The following is an 18,340-nucleotide window of genomic DNA, read 5'->3' on the forward strand; positions in this document are numbered from 1 at the left end:
TTAGTGTAGCACCCTGTTATATTGTAGCCAGTAGGTGGCAGTATGAGTGTGTTAGTAGCAGAATACTGCCAGGTTAGGGCAAAGAGGAAGTGTATTTTGTGTGTTGCATTCTGGGAAAGAGAAAGAAAAAGAGAGCGCGCACGGTGACTTCCCGACATGTTGATATGTGTTTTTGCCAGTTCCGCCGTGAAAATAAAAGTAACGTTTCCCACACCACGTCGTTGTGTTGTAGTGGTGTAACAATTTGGAGGTCCCACCGAGATTTTTGAAAGACTATTGTTTTGCGGCGGACGACTTTTTCAACTGCGGAAAAAAACGGAAAACGTCGGACATGTGTGAGAGCAACAAGTCAACTGAGGAAGCGGTAGCTTAAGGTAACAGTTGAAGTCTAGCTAGGTCGACACGTCCCGTTTTGTTGTTTTTCCATAGTGTTGACAGTAAATAAAACGCTACGCAATATGTCGGAATGCAGAGAAGAGCTCCTGTTGGAGATAGAAGCTAAGCTGCTCGGACTGACTGTGAAAGAACTGCACCGAGTCTGTGAGCTCTGTAAAATAGCGGAAGACATTAAAAATAAGACTCGCCGTGCTTTGGTTAAGCACATCACAAAGTTTTGTGAACGTGAGGACTTTCTGGAGAGAGAGGACGAAGGCATGTCGGTGCTTTTGGAGCTGAACGACACACTCGACGCTCTGCGCGAGAGCCCGGTGGAGACCGACGACGGGGGAGCACCGCCATTCGTCCTGGCACCTGCGGCTGCGGGGGAGAGAGAGGTAGAGGCGGCTCGTCCAGCTCAGCCCACGTCGGAAGGACAGCGGGGAGACCGCACACTGCCCGTGCCGACGCTGGAGACCCACATCGCTCCGCAGACAGCGCGGGAGGAGGTGACTCCAGGCAGAGGTAGAAACTCCATCGGTAACAGCTGCTGTGCTTCCAGCGGCTTCAGAAAGGACTTCCGGATAAATGGACATGTTGGTGAGTCCACATCAAGGGACACCTTAAGCTTTAGCAGTCTTGAACACCAGATTGAAGGGGGTTTAAAGAAGGGCTACACGGAAATGGAGATAATGGAGGCTGTGATTCGTGCTGTAAATCCTGGCTTGAAATTGAGAAGTTACCTGGAAGGAAAAAGAGATCTCACGTTAGCCACACTCAGACAAATCTTAAGAACACATTATGCTGAAAAGGATGCAACTGTACTGTACCAACAACTGACAAAAGCTGTACAGGGCTCTGGCGAAACTGCACTTGACTTTCTGGTCAGAGTACTGGATCTGCGGCAAAAAGTTCTATTTGCATCTGAGCGAGCCCAGTCTGGCCTGAAATATAACAGAGAACTTGTACAAAGCCAGTGTTTCCAGTCCATCATGACAGGCTTATCAAACGACAACATAAGAGCAGAAATGAGAATGTATCTGCAGGATGAGCTCAGTAGTGATGAGGTGCTGCTACAAAAAATGCAAATCGCTCAGCATAATGAAAGTGAGAGGATCCAAAAGATTAAAATAAATAATAAAGCCACTCATAGAGCAAGTCTGAGTACAGTAGAGCAAAGTGGTGATGACAATGACTCTTTCACAACAACAGCAACAGCTAAACCGAACAAACCAATTCGAGAAAATTCTTTATTTGCAAAAATAGAAGAGAGCAACACAGCAATAAGAGAACTCACAGGCCAAGTAGCATCCCTTGTGCAAACTGTCCAATGTGGGAGGCAAAACAGTGATGTCAGTCAGACCAAAGCTCCAGCCAATGCTTTTAAGAGACCTAAGAGACAATGTGTAGCATGTCAGCAGGACAAAAAGGACTGCAACCATTGTTTTAGGTGTGGTAGTGACACACATTGGGCTAAAGGGTGCAGAGTTGGGGGCAGACAGAAGCCGTCGGAAAACTCGCAGAGGTTGTGGCAGCGGGACATGGCATGACCTCAGAGTTAAAGTCCCAGCATGACCCAAAACTGAACCCTCAAGCAGAACCTGTGAATTTGGACACCATGAAGGGGTTAAGAAAGACATTGCCCACTCACCACCCCGCAGCACCTTCAAAGTCACATGTGGAGCTTAAAGGAGAGAAACCCTCCGGCCCATACAATCTCATTACAAAACGCAAACGAGTTGCACAGCTTATAGGAAAAAAATGTCTCGTTTGGTGCAGAATGAACACTGTGAAGACTCAAGCCTTGTGGGACACAGGAGCACAAGTGTCCATCATGAGTGAGGCATGGAAGTCTCAAAACTTACCTGATGCAGAAATCCGTCCCATCAGTGAACTGTTAAGTGATGATGAACTACTGGATGTAAGAGCTGCAAATGGCTCAGAAATCCCTTTTCAGGGCTGGGTACCAGTTAGTTTCAGTCTGTGTGATCCAAAACTTAAAGGAGCAGTGTCCGACAATATACTAGTTCCAGTGCTAGTGAGTAGGGACATAGTTCAGAGACCCATTATAGGATTTAATGCCATTGTCGAGATGTTATCAAGCAAAAATGATCAGGTTCAGCTTTGTGACAACATTGCAGTGCTAAGGAACTCACTGAGGTTAGGATCAGGAAAGGTAGAAGCACTACTAAATGTCATTCAGGGAGCTACAAATGAGAATGTTCCTTACCTTGTCAGTACAGGGCGCACAGCTACTGTAGTTCCAGCAGGACAAATGAGGTGTATCACCTGTCCTTGCAAAACAGATCTGAAAGTGAAAGCTGAAATGTTATTTGAACCTGAGGTAAATCTGTCAGTAGACGAGGGACTCACAATTAACTGTCAGCTGTTAAATGTTTCCTGTTCCACACGTAAAGTCAACATTTTTGTGAGAAATGCCACACAACATGACATCATAATGCCAGGCAAAACTGTGATAGGGAACATACAGAGAATAACAGACAGTTACCTTGTGCAGCCAGAGGAACAGCAGGTTAATTCAGTAGCTGTTGAAACTCCTCAGACTCCATCATGCTCCACCACAGACCCACCTCAGGGCGATCCCAATGAAAAACTGTTTGATCCACCTGTCAGTCTGGATCACCTGACCAGTGAGCAGCAAGCAGTGGTCAAGCAGATGCTCAGGGAGGAATCAGGAACGTTTGCTAGGAACAAGGATGATATTGGATACATTGAAAACCTGAAAATGGACATTAATTTAACTGATGAGGTCCCAGTAGCCAAAACATACAATGCCATACCTCGTCCATTGTATGAGGAGGTCAAGCATCACATCCAGGACTTGCTGAATAAAGGTTTCATCCGCAAATCTACTTCCCCATATGCAGCTGCAGTAGTTTGCGTGAGAAAGAGAGATGGGAGTCTAAGACTTTGTATTGACTATAGGGGGCTTAATAAAAAGACAATCCCAGACAGACATCCCATACCACGGATCCAGGAGATACTTGATGGTCTGGGCGGGAATGCTTGGTTCAGTGTGTTGGACCAAGGTAAAGCTTACCATCAAGGTAATGTCAGTGAGAGTTCAAAGAAATTCACAGCCTTCACCACCCCGTGGGGACTGTACGAATGGAACAGGATCCCATTTGGTCTCACAAATGCACCCTCGGCTTTTCAGCGCAGTATGGAAGAGAGCCTGGAAGGTATCAGAGACAAAATATGTATTCCATACTTAGATGACGTGCTGGTCTATAGCAAAACTTTCATACAGCATGTAGAAGATGTGAGATCTGTCCTCAAACAACAGCGAGCTTGTGGAATAAAATTGAGGCCAGACAAGTGTGACCTGTTCAAAAACGAAGTTCGTTATGTTGGTAAAGTGATCTCGGCTGAAGGCTATAAAATGGACAATAAAGAAATAGAAGCTGTACAAGCACTAAAGACAAAACCCCCAACTAACATCAAAGAGCTGCGCAAACTTCTTGGTTTCCTTGGTTATTATAGGAGTTATGTGCAGGATTTCTCTCGTCATGCTAAATGCTTGTACGACCTTCTCTCAGGAGGCGGAGCCCAAACTACTGAGTCAAAACTCACCTTTCGGTCAGCAGGGGCAGGACAGCTCCCCCCACATCACAAAATAGTATGGACTGACACTCATCAAACAGCCTTGAACTATTTAATCGATGTTTTAACTAACCCACCTGTTATGGCTTATCCGAGGTTTGAAGATCCCTTCATTCTTCACATCGATGCATCGGAACAGGGACTGGGGGCGGTCTTGTATCAGAGGCAGGAAGGCAGGCTCAGAGTTATTGGGTACGGTTCACGGACATTGACACCAGCAGAAAAAAACTATCGCTTACATTCAGGTAAGCTTGAGTTTTTAGTGCTCAAATGGGCTGTTACAGATAGATTTAGAGACTATTTGTTTTACGCTCCTTCTGTAACAATATACAGTGACAACAATCCAGTTACATATGTTTTGAGTACAGCTAAATTAAATGCCACCGGACATCGCTGGGTGTCCGAGCTTGCTGACTTTAACATAACACTAAAGTATCGCCCAGGGAAAGCAAACGTGGACGCAGATTTCCTATCTCGCGCACCTGTGAATATGGACTCTTATATGAGCGAGTGCACAGAGCAGTGCTCCCCTGAAGCTTTGAGTGTAATATTCAGCACAAGTGAAACAGTAAAACAACAGGAAGTGGACTGGATTTCAGTCATTACCTGCAGTCCACATGTCCAAGAGTTAACTGCTGTACATCAGCCAGATGTGAAGGTAACACAGCAAGAGTTACTGCAAGCACAGTTACGAGACTCTGTCATATCCCGTGTACTTCAGTGGAAGGCATCTGGTCAAAAACCAGACAAAAGTGTCATGAACAGAGAAACAATGAAAACTAAACAGTTGCTTCATGAATGGAGGAGACTGCATGTTTCCCAAGAGGGTCTGTTACAACGTAAAACGACGTCTTTCACTCAAATCGTGCTTCCAGAAGAGTACAAAGACTTTGTTTACAAGTACCTTCACTGTGAGATGGGACACTTAGGGGTAGATCGGGTGGTGAACCTTGCTAGGCAAAGGTTTTATTGGCCTGGGATGCAAAAAGACATTGAGTTTTTCATAACAAAAGTCTGTAAATGCAACATCCAGAAAAAACCTACCGTGTATAGCAGAGCCCCCATGTGTCACGTACCTGCAACAGCTCCTTTTGAAATGGTTTCCATTGACTATCTTCACCTTGAAAAAAGCAGGGGAGGGTATGAATATATTTTAGTGATCATTGACAACTTCACTAAATTTGCTCAGGCTTATCCAACCCGTAACAAGTCAGGCAAGACAGCAGCAGAAAAGATCTTTAATGACTTTTCCCTCAAATTTGGTTTTCCTGCAAAAATACATCATGATCAAGGTAAAGAATTTGAGAACCACTTGTTCAGACAGCTGCAAAAATACACGGACATGACAAACTCAAAGACAACTCCCTATCATCCACAAGGGAACCCAGCTGAAAGATTTAATCGCACGTTGTTGTCGATGCTGCGGACCCTGGACGAGGAAAAAAAGGGAAATTGGAGTGACTATGTTGGTAAAGTTGTGCACGCCTACAACTGTACCACAAGCGAGGCAACTGGATATTCTCCTTTTTACCTGCTCTTCGGTAGAAATCCTCGTTTGCCCATTGACTTGATATTTGGAATAAATGAAGAGGAAGGATTTATTTCACATCAGGAATATGCTCAAAAATGGCAACAGCAGATGAAAGAAGCATACGACATAGCATCCAAAACCATCAAAAAGACTAATATGAGAGGAAAAACATATTATGATAAAAAAAGACTGAGTTCCGTGCTTTCCCCAGGTGACAGAGTCCTCGTTAGGAACATGTCAGAGCGAGGAGGACCAGGAAAATTGCGTTCATACTGGGAGGGTCAGATACACATAGTTGTCTCTCGTAAGGGGGAAGACAGCCCAGTCTATGAGGTAAAACCTGAACGTGGCACAGGGAGGGGCAGAGTCCTCCATCGTAACATGCTGATGCCATGCAATGCTTTGCCACTTCAGGAATCAGCTCAAAGCACTGTGAAAAGACAAAATCCTCAGATTCAAAAAGAGAAGAAACACAAGCACAGTAAACCAAAGGAAACGTCAGAGGACACAGAGAGTTCAGATGAGGAGGCTTGTTACTGGGCTCACAAACTGAGGCATCATCATCACCATGAGGAGCATAGGAAGCAAAGTGTTGCACCTCCTATCACTCCTGAACCAGAACCTCAGCCTGAACTTAATGCTGAAGAAGAGGAGTTCAGTATGGAAATGCTTGTGGACAATGACGTGACTGAAAATGTCACCACTGGACATGACACTCTTGAGATCACACAAACTGTTCCTTCTGTAGACCTGCCCAGCACACAGGAGCCAGAGTCCCCTGGCACTCTACCACGCAGGTCACAGAGAGAGAGAAGACCTAGAGAGACACTTACATATGACTCATTAGGCCGACCCACTCATCGTGTGGTGGGGCCTCACACTAACTCCATGTATGTTGATACACTGGCACCCATGTACGGACAATGTAGTGTGCCCTGGCTCCTCCCACAGATGTTTGGAACACACCTGGTTTGTCCTACTTTTGTTCCTACAGGATACTACTGAAAAGAAGAGTTTTTTTTGTTTATTATGGACTGTGGTCAATATTTGAAAAATGGACACATGAGAACATGAGTTTGTGAACTGAGTTCTGACTGTCAATATGTGTGCCACAGGACAAAACGGACTGAAATAAGGTGAACATACAAAAGGTTTTTTTTCAAGATGTAAGTAACACAGTATTATTGAAGTGTTATTACTACATTGTTGATGTTAATGAACAGAAGTTCTATTCATAACCCATACAGTAAAAATTAGTTATGGCATTGAAAATATGTAAATGGAATAGTTTCAGTAGACAAGTTTAAGTCAAAAGTCTCCATGGAGTAAATAGTAAGAAGAGGGAAATTATTTTTGTCTCAAAGCATAAATATGGTACTGTACTTTTGTTACAACTACTCAGAAGCAGACTATCATCTAGTCTAGAGTACACTGTCGTGTTTTCGTAAGAGTAAAGTGTGAAGACATCACATAGTATATGATTGTACTGTACACTTATGGTAAAACCATTTAAATGCACTTTAATCCATTTATTTATTTCTAACTTTCAATAGAAAGGTATTGTCATTGTGTAACATGTTGAATTGAAAATGTTATCTTCAGATGTAGTTATCAGTTTCCACTGTAAATGCTAATGTTGAGGACAACATTTATTTAGCAGGGGAGGATTGTAGCACCCTGTTATATTGTAGCCAGTAGGTGGCAGTATGAGTGTGTTAGTAGCAGAATACTGCCAGGTTAGGGCAAAGAGGAAGTGTATTTTGTGTGTTGCATTCTGGGAAAGAGAAAGAAAAAGAGAGCGCGCACGGTGACTTCCCGACATGTTGATATGTGTTTTTGCCAGTTCCGCCGTGAAAATAAAAGTAACGTTTCCCACACCACGTCGTTGTGTTGTAGTGGTGTAACATTAGCAAGCCTTTGCTTATTTACACATCCAGCAGACACAGTGCGACATTAGGATTCATGTAGAGTGTTATGTGCCAGTTGTTGAATGTACGTAAAGCATGCAATGTCCTTTTAGCTTTGTTCTGGTCTCCATCAGCTCCTTTTGGAGATAATATCTGGCCTCTTACTACACATCTGATGTCTGACTAGCAGCACCTTCATCTTACCAATGATATGTATGGCAAATACTGTATGTCCTAAGTGTAAATATGGCAATTTGGCTAAGACTTTGTTTTCTTTCCATGACATTAGGTTAGCTGTGTCCCCATGTCCCCAGATTCTGTGAGATAAAAAATGATAAGGTAGATTCAAATCTGGTGTACAGATGTGGCCGCCAATAATCATATGTCAAACTTTCCCTTAAAGGTTTGGTTTTCTTTCTATTGTGCTATTATAACTTGTGCTAATGATGCTAAGAGTGTGTTAAAACTTTAACCTAACGCATTTTATATCACTTTCACTCTGTGGCTCTGTTTCCTGAGTTAATATCTGGATACACCTTTGTCACAAATCCTTTTTAATTAATGTCCCAGATGACTCAAATTTTAGCATTATATTATTTTTGAGTATTACTCGTGTCAACTGCTGTGTATAGCATTACAAATTAGACAGCAATTCCAACATAGACTTTGTGGTTATTGGGCTCCAGCTCTCTCAAGAATCCCTTTAAAACCTTTAAATGTACTCATCTCCTTTCTTTTTGCATTATCAAACATGTTTAATATTTAGTTTAGTATTTAGTAATGTGCTATATAAGTGCTTAGGTATGTTTGTGTTATCCCTCACTGTAGGTCACTTTTGAAAAAAGCATCAGATGAGTACTTGTTACTGTAAATGTGCTGGTAACTTTATTTCTGCCTGTGCTTGACATTACAAACATACAGTACACAGTTTCATGACAAGCGTGTAGCCTGCCTCTGACAGATGAAAAATGTCTGGCAAAAGCACATCATGTTAATGCAGTGAAAGCTTTTCACCATCACTATCACTGCAAGCTTTTAGTCAGATCACATGCTCTGTTCCCATGTTAGCTAAGTTGTCCCAAGTCACCTTGAATTAAAATGCTTAAATCCATATCTGGCTGTCAGAGGAAGGGAGGGAAACAGACATGAAGTGTCTGAAAGTCAGTGTGTTTTTGTTGAAAGAGGAACGACTGAGGAAAAGCTGCATACCGGTACCATATACCAGCTAAGTGGAGCCAAGCTGCAACCAATTAAATCATAAATTGAGTTATTGGACTTAATTCTTTTGGAAATACCAAAAGCCTGATTCACTGCACATGAATGGGTCTTCAGAAGTGTGTCTGGTGCAGAGACGTTTGCATCTCAACAAAGATGGACATAGTATGGTGCTGTACAGTTGTAATGTAGTTGTTATAAATCCTCTGATACTGTATAATGGAGCCATTTTCTCAATCAAAATGAACCTCTTGTCCTCGGTTTACAGAGACAAAGAGCTGTGGGACTGAATAGATAAGAAGTACCTTAGTTTTCTTTTGCATGAGGACTACAAAACTACTAATTTCTCTGCTTGCTATAGCTTAATGGATAGAGTGTGACTTAATGGATTATGGATGAGAGGGGGGGAAAGTACTGCAGTACTGCTTATTCACATCATGTACCAAATTGTGTGCCAGTACCTGTGAGGTTATTAGAGGCATATACTGTTGTTTAACTGCATTAATGTATTTTAAGGCTATATATATATACACACAGTATATATGTTTTTTCCCGGTTGTACTTTTCTGGTCTGGCACACTCATAAAATCCCTCAATGAAAAAAGAAATATCTTGCCTGAAAATCATCAATCATTTTTCATTTTTCATCGTCTTAGAACAAGGGAGTGGTTTTAGAACAGTGTTTTGAAATATCCTGTAACAAGTGTTTTCCCAACAAGATGTGAGTAATGTAACTCGATTTGCTATTGTTTCTTTATGCAGCTGCTAGGTTTTCACCACCCTTATAAACTTTTTTTCTTGTATTTTTGCACCATTAGTTAGCCAATGTCATCAGTCTTCACTTGAACACATTGTTATTCAGTTAGGTGCCATATAAAAAGTTCTGTACTATTCTGTACTTCAACCAGCCTGGCTGAGTGTGTGCAGGAAAGTATAAGGGCTGTAAGAGCAGCCCTATGGGAGATGAGCAAAGAAGCATAAAACTTGACAGTCAGAAAGGAGGACTCTCTAAGGGTTCCTGATAAAATGTTCTTGTCATGTAATATTTTCACTCTGTAACTTAGAGTGCAGATTTATGACAGCACTAGGGCTGTGAACCTTTTGTGCGTTCATAATTTGTCTGTTAATCTTGGGTTTCTGGGACTGTCCTCACACAGTCCTGTGGTTATGTTGTTCAAAGGCCTTAAATAACCTGTAAACAGATTTCTGCTTAAACTCTACGTTTGGAAAGATGATTGGTTATTGAAAATTATACATTGTGCTGTTTTTTTTCCTACACTGTCATTGAGTGGCGACAGGTTGACAACAGTGTTGTGATGTTGTAGAGCTAGTTTTGGCTTGCTAGGTCTGTCATTATGTCTTTCACAATCATATCTTATCTTGAAGTTTTTGTATTAACACAATTGAATCAACTGTGATCATAACCTTGAGCAAAGGCTGAGGATTTGTTTCAATTTCCAGTAGTAATGAATTCTGTCGGCAATTGTTCCCAAGTTGCCTAAATGTTTATTCTTTTATCTGTCCATATTAAACCTCTTGAGCACATTAAGGCTAAATTGAAGGTCTTGAGAGAGTTTTGAGTTTGCCTCTACATGCCTAATACCTCTACTGTCTAATGACCTTGCAGATGATTGACATAAAATTAGAGTAGAAAGTAGATTTATGGTTCAGAGACATGCTGGTATGTACAAATTGTTTCCAAATATGTGTGCATCTGGAACTTAGTCGCTGAGGTTTTTGGAGGTGATAGCAGTGTTTGCTTTTTTTGGACAAGCCTCTGAGCACATACAAGAGCACAAATGTGTTTTGTGGTGTTTGACAGGCAGATGAGAGATGGAACATGAAATGGAATAACAATATGTTTAAAGTTTAGGCTGGGGGTTTAGTTTTACTTTAAATGGGTACACACTGCATTTGAAAAAATAAACCTCAAACTAAACTGATTACACTAATGTTTTTACTGTTGAAGCGCCTTCATAAGAGTCATTTCTGCCTGAAAATCAAACACCAAAATAAACAAGCTGTTCCCTTCTGGGATGAAGATTAATGTGCTTTGAGCTGCACATTGTGTGTCTGACTTTATCAGAATTTTGAAATACTAGCAGGTTGGACACAGTTCTGTACTTTTTCTGTTAAACAGGTTTTATAGTTTTATTTCAAATCCAAATCAGGGGTTTGAAGCACAGTTTCTCAACCTTTATTGGCCTGTCAGTCTGTTTTGGCCCCAAAATTAGCAGAAACTCAGCAATCAAAGTTTTGATAGCCCTTCATTTTTTATTGTAAAGAAATACAATGACAATCTGTTCAACTGTTCTTCAGTGCAATCAAGTGCAATCAATGAATAGACAAGATAAAACAAACACACACAAGAAGAGGATTTAAAAGGACAGCCAGCAGGAGGTGACCAGTACATATGTGATTAGAGATTTTAGTCCCTTGCATTTAAAAAAGGAGGGAGAAAAAAAACAACTTTTTTGCCATTTATAAATATTCCAGCACCCAGCTCACCAGGTGGCCCTGGTGTCCTGAACCCAGTCTTGAGAAACTGTTGCATGTTGTACAGACGGTAAAGCCTTTACTGTACATAGGTAATCTTTTTGAATGCTGCATTTGAGTAGCATCTCTATATTTGAATCAATCGTTCACATAAAGCAAAAGTAGAAAACTGAAAAAGTACCAAAGTGCTTATGTCCCTTTAAGATTTTTTTTTCTTTCATTTTTCATTCTTTGTCTTTTTGTAACATCTGGCAATAATCCAATAAGAACTAACTCACTTAAACCAAATAACTTGCAGTATGCATGGACAAGAATTGAATTAGAGCATTGTGAACTTCATTGATCCCAAAAAGAAAATTTAATTTAGATTATATTATCATTAAAACATAGAAGACATATGTTTATATGTTTTAAGGCAGAAACGGACTAGAGAGCCATAATTGACCGCAAAGCAACTGAGAAAATGATCATGGATTATAGTATGTTTTCACTCCCAGTAGCTTATGGGGTAATGTGATTTGTGACAAAGCACATGTTGAATGAATATTCAAACACAGCTGCACAGTGTTTCCCCTGCAATTCAGGGGCATCCCCCCAAGAAACCAACAAAGGAAAAAAAAAATCAAGACAATTATACTTCATATATGTTATTACTAATTATGTGCAGTTTCAGTTGTTTCAGCTCAGTGGGAGAACTTCACTTGTGTTATGTGTTATGTTATTTACTGTGGTGTGTCTCTTCTTTTTCACTGGGTGTGTGCAGAGGAGAGAAGAGACCAGTTTACAACTCTTATGTTTCGCCGCAAACATCTGAAAGTCAAGCCAAAATATCAGTGTTTCTTAAATGCAGTCAATATGGCAACAGTGGTGAGGATGCCTTCAGCTCTGCTGCTGATGGCAGAGAAGCTGCTCTGCTGCTCCTTACAGCCGCAGCTAAGAGAAGCCAACTGCTGCTGGACCGTAGCTCAGATGAAATAAGCAGATTTAGCGTTTTGTGGCTTTCATGTGCAACAAACAATCAAGTCAAAATAAGTGCCTATGTGCTTCAGTTCTTTGTGGAAGGACAGAGGTCCAGATGTGTATATCTACATTTATATTGACTCTTCTTGCTTTTATCAAAAGTAACGTACAAGTGATCAATATCACCCTTGTATAGGCTAAGTTCTAACTACTGCATCTACTCTAGTGGGGAAAAAAACATTTATTCCAGATTTCCTCTAAAGACCTGATTTATACAGTAATCTAAGTTAGATTTGCACAATTCAGCAGCAGCAGTCTGGATCTTGGGTTTGATTATCCAGACTAATCCATTTTCTTGCATCTCTATGGGCTCTACTTCACCTGCAAATGTGCATATTTCACAAAATGTACAACTTCCCAGCTCTCCTTGTGTTTGTTCTAACTTCCCTCAGACCCTTAATGATGTTTTCCTTTGGGCTCTCTGATCTCTCCGACGATTTTCTGACATACCGCCAGACAAATAGTTGTCTGAAATACCATAATCTCAGCTGCGACATGACTCATAAATCTCAGCTGCGACATGACTCGTAACTAATCGATTATACTCTGCATATTGTCAAAGGTACTATTTATATTCCACCCTGGAGGACCAACTATCCATGACAATAACCATGTTCAAATTGCCATGTGCTGTGTCGAGCTTGTGTTTGCAGTGGCCTGTTTAGCTAATGTATGTCCCCCTGGCTAACAGGGTCACTGAATCTCTGTGTTTATCTCTCTAGTTGCTTTCTCTGTGCCTGTCTCTCTTTACAAAGTGCTGCATTGGAAACAATTTGTGAATGATTGACTACATATAAAAGTGCATCATCTACCCATGTATTTACTGCCCCTACCTCAGTAGCTCCAGGAAATGACAATGATGGATGGGAGCACTGGCTGATGCTGTAATTTTACAGTCAGTTGTGTGTCACCTGGGTCATACCAGCTATTTCCCAAGAAAACACTGCTCTAACCAGTTGCTGTTGAGTTAGAAGCTTTCCCCCAGCCAATTTTCAGACATCTGATTGACTAAATGTCTCTGAAAGCTTTGCTTTGGATTTAGTTTAGTGACAGACACACCATTAAGAGCCACCTTTCATGTCTAAAATGGTGCTTTGATCACGCCATACACTCTACTGAGAAGTTGATGCTACTGTAGTTCTCAGTGGAGAACGAATGTTTAGTGGATTTGTTTTATCTCAGCGTGTATTGCTCTTTTTTTTTCCTCATTCAGACACCCTCATTAATGTAAAGGAGGCTCGGAGACACACTTAAATTCCTCATAATTAAACATTTGCAAGCAATTACAGTAAAGGCTCAAACACGCCCAATTGCTACGTTAAACATAAGTGTAAACAAATAATGTAAGTCTTAGTTCATTTTTATTAGGGTGGGTTCAGCACAGGGCACACTCCCTGGTGAGCTAATGTCACGACAACTCATCCAATCACAACAGATTATATCATTTTAATGTAAAATTTAAAGATGCTTGACTGAACCTAACAACCACCATTTTCCTTGTGTTCCTTGTGCGTTTTGGCTAACTTGGAGTTAGCAGTCCCCGCCCTCGTCCCTACGTCACCACATTCACACGCATCCCTTGGCTGCACGCACAGAGAGGACCGCCCCTTTATGCCGTTCTCTCTCCTCATTGGATAAAGGTTGTAGGATACAAGGAAAGTTTTCTCCTCGGTTTACAGCAGAGCAGAGTGACTGACAGACCCGTGTTTCAGACCAAACACTCTGTGTAAGTGATTGCCGTCAGAAGATATAACTATTTAAGATTTATATTAACACAAATATTCCGCTTACTTCTGCTTTAAGATATTGCATATATGCAAAAGAGAACACATAAGGTTAGGATTATGCCCCTCATGGCACCCCCAACCCCCCTACTTTGTAGTGTTTGTTGTGTAGTAGGACTATATTTGGCGTATTTGCATGTGTTTTCTTAATTTGCGGTGCACTGAGATCTCAGAGCCTCCGTAGAATCTCCCATTAATCATCTTGATGCTGCCAAAGGTGCTAAGAGATTAGCACCTTTTACTGGTTTAGAGATTAGCACCTTTAAGAGATTAGCACCTTTTACTGGTTTTAAATCCAAGACAAAATCATGGCTTGAATCAACTCAATCACACTTGTTAGTGTCGTGTCTTAACATTGTGATTTTATTGTTGCTGTTGTATTTTAAGAGTGTGAAACTTTGTTTGTTGTTGTCTGAAAAGGCTGTTTTTAAATTTGTTTGTATTCATATGTGTTTATTTGTTTTGTACTATAGTGTTAGATTTTTTAACACTTCATGTTTTCTGTTCCTGCTCAGGGACTACAGATGAAAATTAGCTATAGCCAACTTGGTATGGCATGTGCACTGTCCCTGTTAAATAAACAAATAAAATAAAATAAAGAATCATTGGATGTTTTAGATCTTGGGTCTCTGTGTATATCACTTGAGCTGTCTTCATGCGATTTCCCAGTGGGGAAAAAAGGGTAAGACCTGGAAGGGAATGAGGGATTTGAAGGGATCAGGGCTTTGTTAAGAATGAAGCCTCACTCTCACTCTCGGCACATGACGACAGAACTTGGAAATGGAGAATTATTACTCTACCACGTTTTATTGCGTGTCACACAAAAAGCCAACATCTTTCCATATCATGTTACGTAAAATGTTTCCAGAGGTGAGCTGTGGTGCTGTTGTAAGAAAGACAGATTTAACTTCATTGAGTGTTAATTGTGGCCTGCAGTGGTTTCATTCTTGTTTTTAGTAGCCTGGTTTCACAGATGTGGGTCTTTTGATCTTTCCACTTGGTTTTCATTCTAAGGAGTTTGGTCATTTTTTTCCTTGTTGTGCCAGGGTTAGGGTTAGGGTTAGTTAATGAGGGTGATATTTTGTGTTTTTCAGTGGAATTGCAATGACATTTGGTTTCCCTCGGGATGAAATGTAATCACTTTGCTGATCCTTTAAGGAGTAACTCCCCCAAATTTACAAGTGTTAGATTCACCAAGCCATGAGGTGAAATATATGATAGCGGCTTAGCAGGCACAACAAATAAAACTGGTCAAGTTGCACTGTGGTAATGTAGGTAGTGGTACCAGGTTATGCAAGGCGTATACATGGAATAAAAAATGTATTATATCTCTGACAACAAGAGCAATCAAAATTGAACCAATGTAGACAGAAAACATTATACAGTACCAAACATCAGCTTGTTAGCATTGTCATTGTGAGGCTATGCTCTAATTAATCAGGGTATATGCTACTGTACTTCCATGAGCAGATGACATGATTTGCAGAGAGTGCTGAAAAGCGATGCAGAAATAGCGGATAGCAGATGGTCTGACAGATGAAAATGTAAAATGCATGGTCTTGTCATCAGAATACAGATCTGAGACCTGGTGAAGCTGCAGTTGTTTCAGGGTTATTTGACCTGACAAGCGTACTTGCATATTTTCCAGTCAGCTTTGTAAACAGATCCAGATTTTTTTGTTGCCGCACATTTCACTGCGGTGTGAACTCAGGGCGGAAAGATGAGACAGTGGGAGAAGGAGAGAAGATTGGTCGGGTCTCCCAGCGGCAAATTGGCCCAGACTATTTTCTATTTGAGAGTATTCACTGAGATGACTCTCCAGAGCAGCTAAGGATCCACGGCCCTGAACTTAATTTACCTACAATCAATAGTACAGTACAGCAGCTTTTACTGTACAGAATGGACAGCCCTCAAACGTTTGACTGTGTTCAAAGGGTGAGGTTCAATGCCAGTGTCCTGGACCGTTATCAAAGCAAATCATTGTTTTTCTGGCTAATAGGCAAATGATTCAGATCAGTCACTCTTTTATCATTCCCTCTTTTTCATGAAACAGAATGTTTTCATGTTTTTCTGACTTATTTGTCCCCTCATTGTCTGAAATCCAAACTGGACAAGACACAAATGGAAGAAGGCAGTAAAAAGGAAATGTGAGCTTTAGTGGGAATCCCCCAAAAACTGTTAACTATTTTATGTTAATAATTGTCTGTTAATATTTGTTGGGGGGGTGAATCCCCCTCTTTTTTTGGACTGTTAAATTTTCCCAGTTTCCGTGAATCTATCCAAAGCTGCTTTTATTTCATAATTGCTGATGGATAGCAAAGCTGCTATTCAGCTACATGACCCTCTTGTCGTTCCATCATTATCCTCCCTAACTACTTTTAATAAACTGTCCATTTAATAATTTGATTTGTCCTGCTTGACCTGTTTGACCTTGCCTTACAGGCATCAGAGAACAGCAGAGTCACTGTTCGGACAACATCACAGGGGTTAAGTCGCAATGACCCGCTGAGTTATGACATCTCTTTTATTGTCTATTGGTCATGCTGGTTAGCATGTTGAATGCAATGTCACGTGTAAAGTCTCAGACGTCTTTTACACACCATGTCTAGAGACTTTGTCCAAAATAGGACGGTTAGTTGTTTTTGTGATCGTGTCCCCATTTGTGGATCAGCTCTGTGGTTTGTACATCCATCTATCCATTCTCAGTATCCCTTGTCACTTTCACAGCTATGGAACGGCAAGTCCCAGCATGCACTGGGCTCAGGCAGGATGTACATCGGACAGATTACTAGTCTGTCACCATGCAGCTTCAGAAATCAAGAGTGTTGGATTGTTTTTTCTGTCATGGGAACTTGCTGGGTGCCATGTGATGTGCATGAGTCATGCAGAGACCTGATATTTTATGACAGATAATGTTGTTCTGCATCTTTAATCTTTTACTGCCGTCATCAATGACTAATGTTCAGTTCTAGTGTCTTTTTAGATGAAAACTAAAATTTCGGTAAAATCTTTTTTTATATATATATAATAGAAGGTTGCTCATCATTAAAAAATAATGTCCATCTGTAAATTCATCTCTTGCTAAATTCTAGTCATTATTGTATCTTTGGTGATCTCCCCATCAATTTAATATTCAGTGTCGTCTTAGTTTTGCTGAGTATAGATAAGTATGGGAACACTTTGCCCTGCTACACCTGCAAAACTAATCACATGCCAATCAGCTTCAGTTGCACTTTCTTTAGTTTAGCTTGATATTTGTTAATCATCAGCACTAAACTGGTGAACATGGTAAACAGTATATCTGCCAAACGTCAGGGTCTTAGCATTGTCATCACGAGCGAGCATTGTGTGCTGCGTGCACTTCCAACAAGCACGGCTGTAGACTCTAGTCACAATCTAGTCCTGAATAGTTTTCTGCAGATCTTCCTCCTCTCAGTCAGACCAATTAGAGTATTTACAAGCATTTAGAGTAGCGTGTACTGTACGTCAGAGCAAAGTCCATGCTCCAGAAGCACATTCACTTCCACTCACAAATTCACCAAACTGCTCAGATAAAGGCACCAATGCGGAATGACAACGGAAATGATAAATTGCTTCCACTTTGCCTCATCTACAGCTAATGCACTGGGAGGCTGGTCACAGAATTGTACTGTGAGTGTCTTACACAACAGAAAGATTTCTGTTTTGTTAACATTAAACCTAATTCAAAATGTATATTCAAAGCTTACTGCAAATTGCTCTATATTTGAAGTATTTCCCCTGGTTTTATTCAGACTTCCACTTTTTTATTCAGGTTTGTGAAGAAGATGGTGAGTGCTAATGGTCTGAGTTGTTGTTGTAATTTAGGCATTTACAATCTCCAACAGATGATGCTATCAAATTGGTGCATACCTTGATACAGTCTGCAAGACAGGCTTTTACCATACAGAATGGACAGCACTCAAAAGTTCGACTGTGTAGGTTCAATGCCAGTGTCCTGGACCGTCATCAAAGCAAATAATTGTTTTTCTGGCTAATGATTAGGCAAATGATTCAGATCAGTCACTCTTTTATCATTCCCTCTTTTTCATGAAACAGAATGTATTCATGTTTTTCTGACTTATTTGTCCCCTCATTGTCTGAAATCCAAACTGGACAAGACACAAATTGAACAAGGCAGTAGAAAGAAAATGTCAGCTTCAGCGGGAATCCCCCAAAAACTGTTAACTATTTTATGTTAATAATAGTCTGTCAATATTTTTTGGGGGGGGTGAATCCCCCTCTTTTTTTGGACTGTTAAATTTTCCCAGTTTCTGTGTAGGAAATCTATCCATAGCTGCCTTTATTCCATAATTACATTCAGCTACATGCCCCTCTTGCTGTTCCATCATTATCCTCCCTAACTACTT

At 40.8% G+C, this 18,340-nt stretch overlaps 1 protein-coding gene across 1 annotated transcript in view; it reads left to right on the forward strand.

Moving 5' to 3' along the window:
• Positions 1-653: 653 nt before the first annotated feature.
• ltk (leukocyte receptor tyrosine kinase) overlaps positions 654-18,340 on the forward strand; it is a gene marked incomplete at both ends in the record, with an annotated part of 49,081 nt that continues 31,394 nt past the window's right edge. The window contains 2 exons of the mRNA XM_083998593.1: positions 654-975; positions 2,961-3,578. Of these exons, the coding sequence (XP_083854719.1) occupies positions 654-975; positions 2,961-3,578 (940 nt within the window). The remainder of the gene's footprint in view (positions 976-2,960; positions 3,579-18,340) is intronic.

The sequence above is a fragment of the Trachurus trachurus genome (assembly GCF_905171665.1).
Source record: "Trachurus trachurus genome assembly, chromosome: 22".
In the NCBI taxonomy this organism is placed as follows: domain Eukaryota; kingdom Metazoa; phylum Chordata; class Actinopteri; order Carangiformes; family Carangidae; genus Trachurus; species Trachurus trachurus.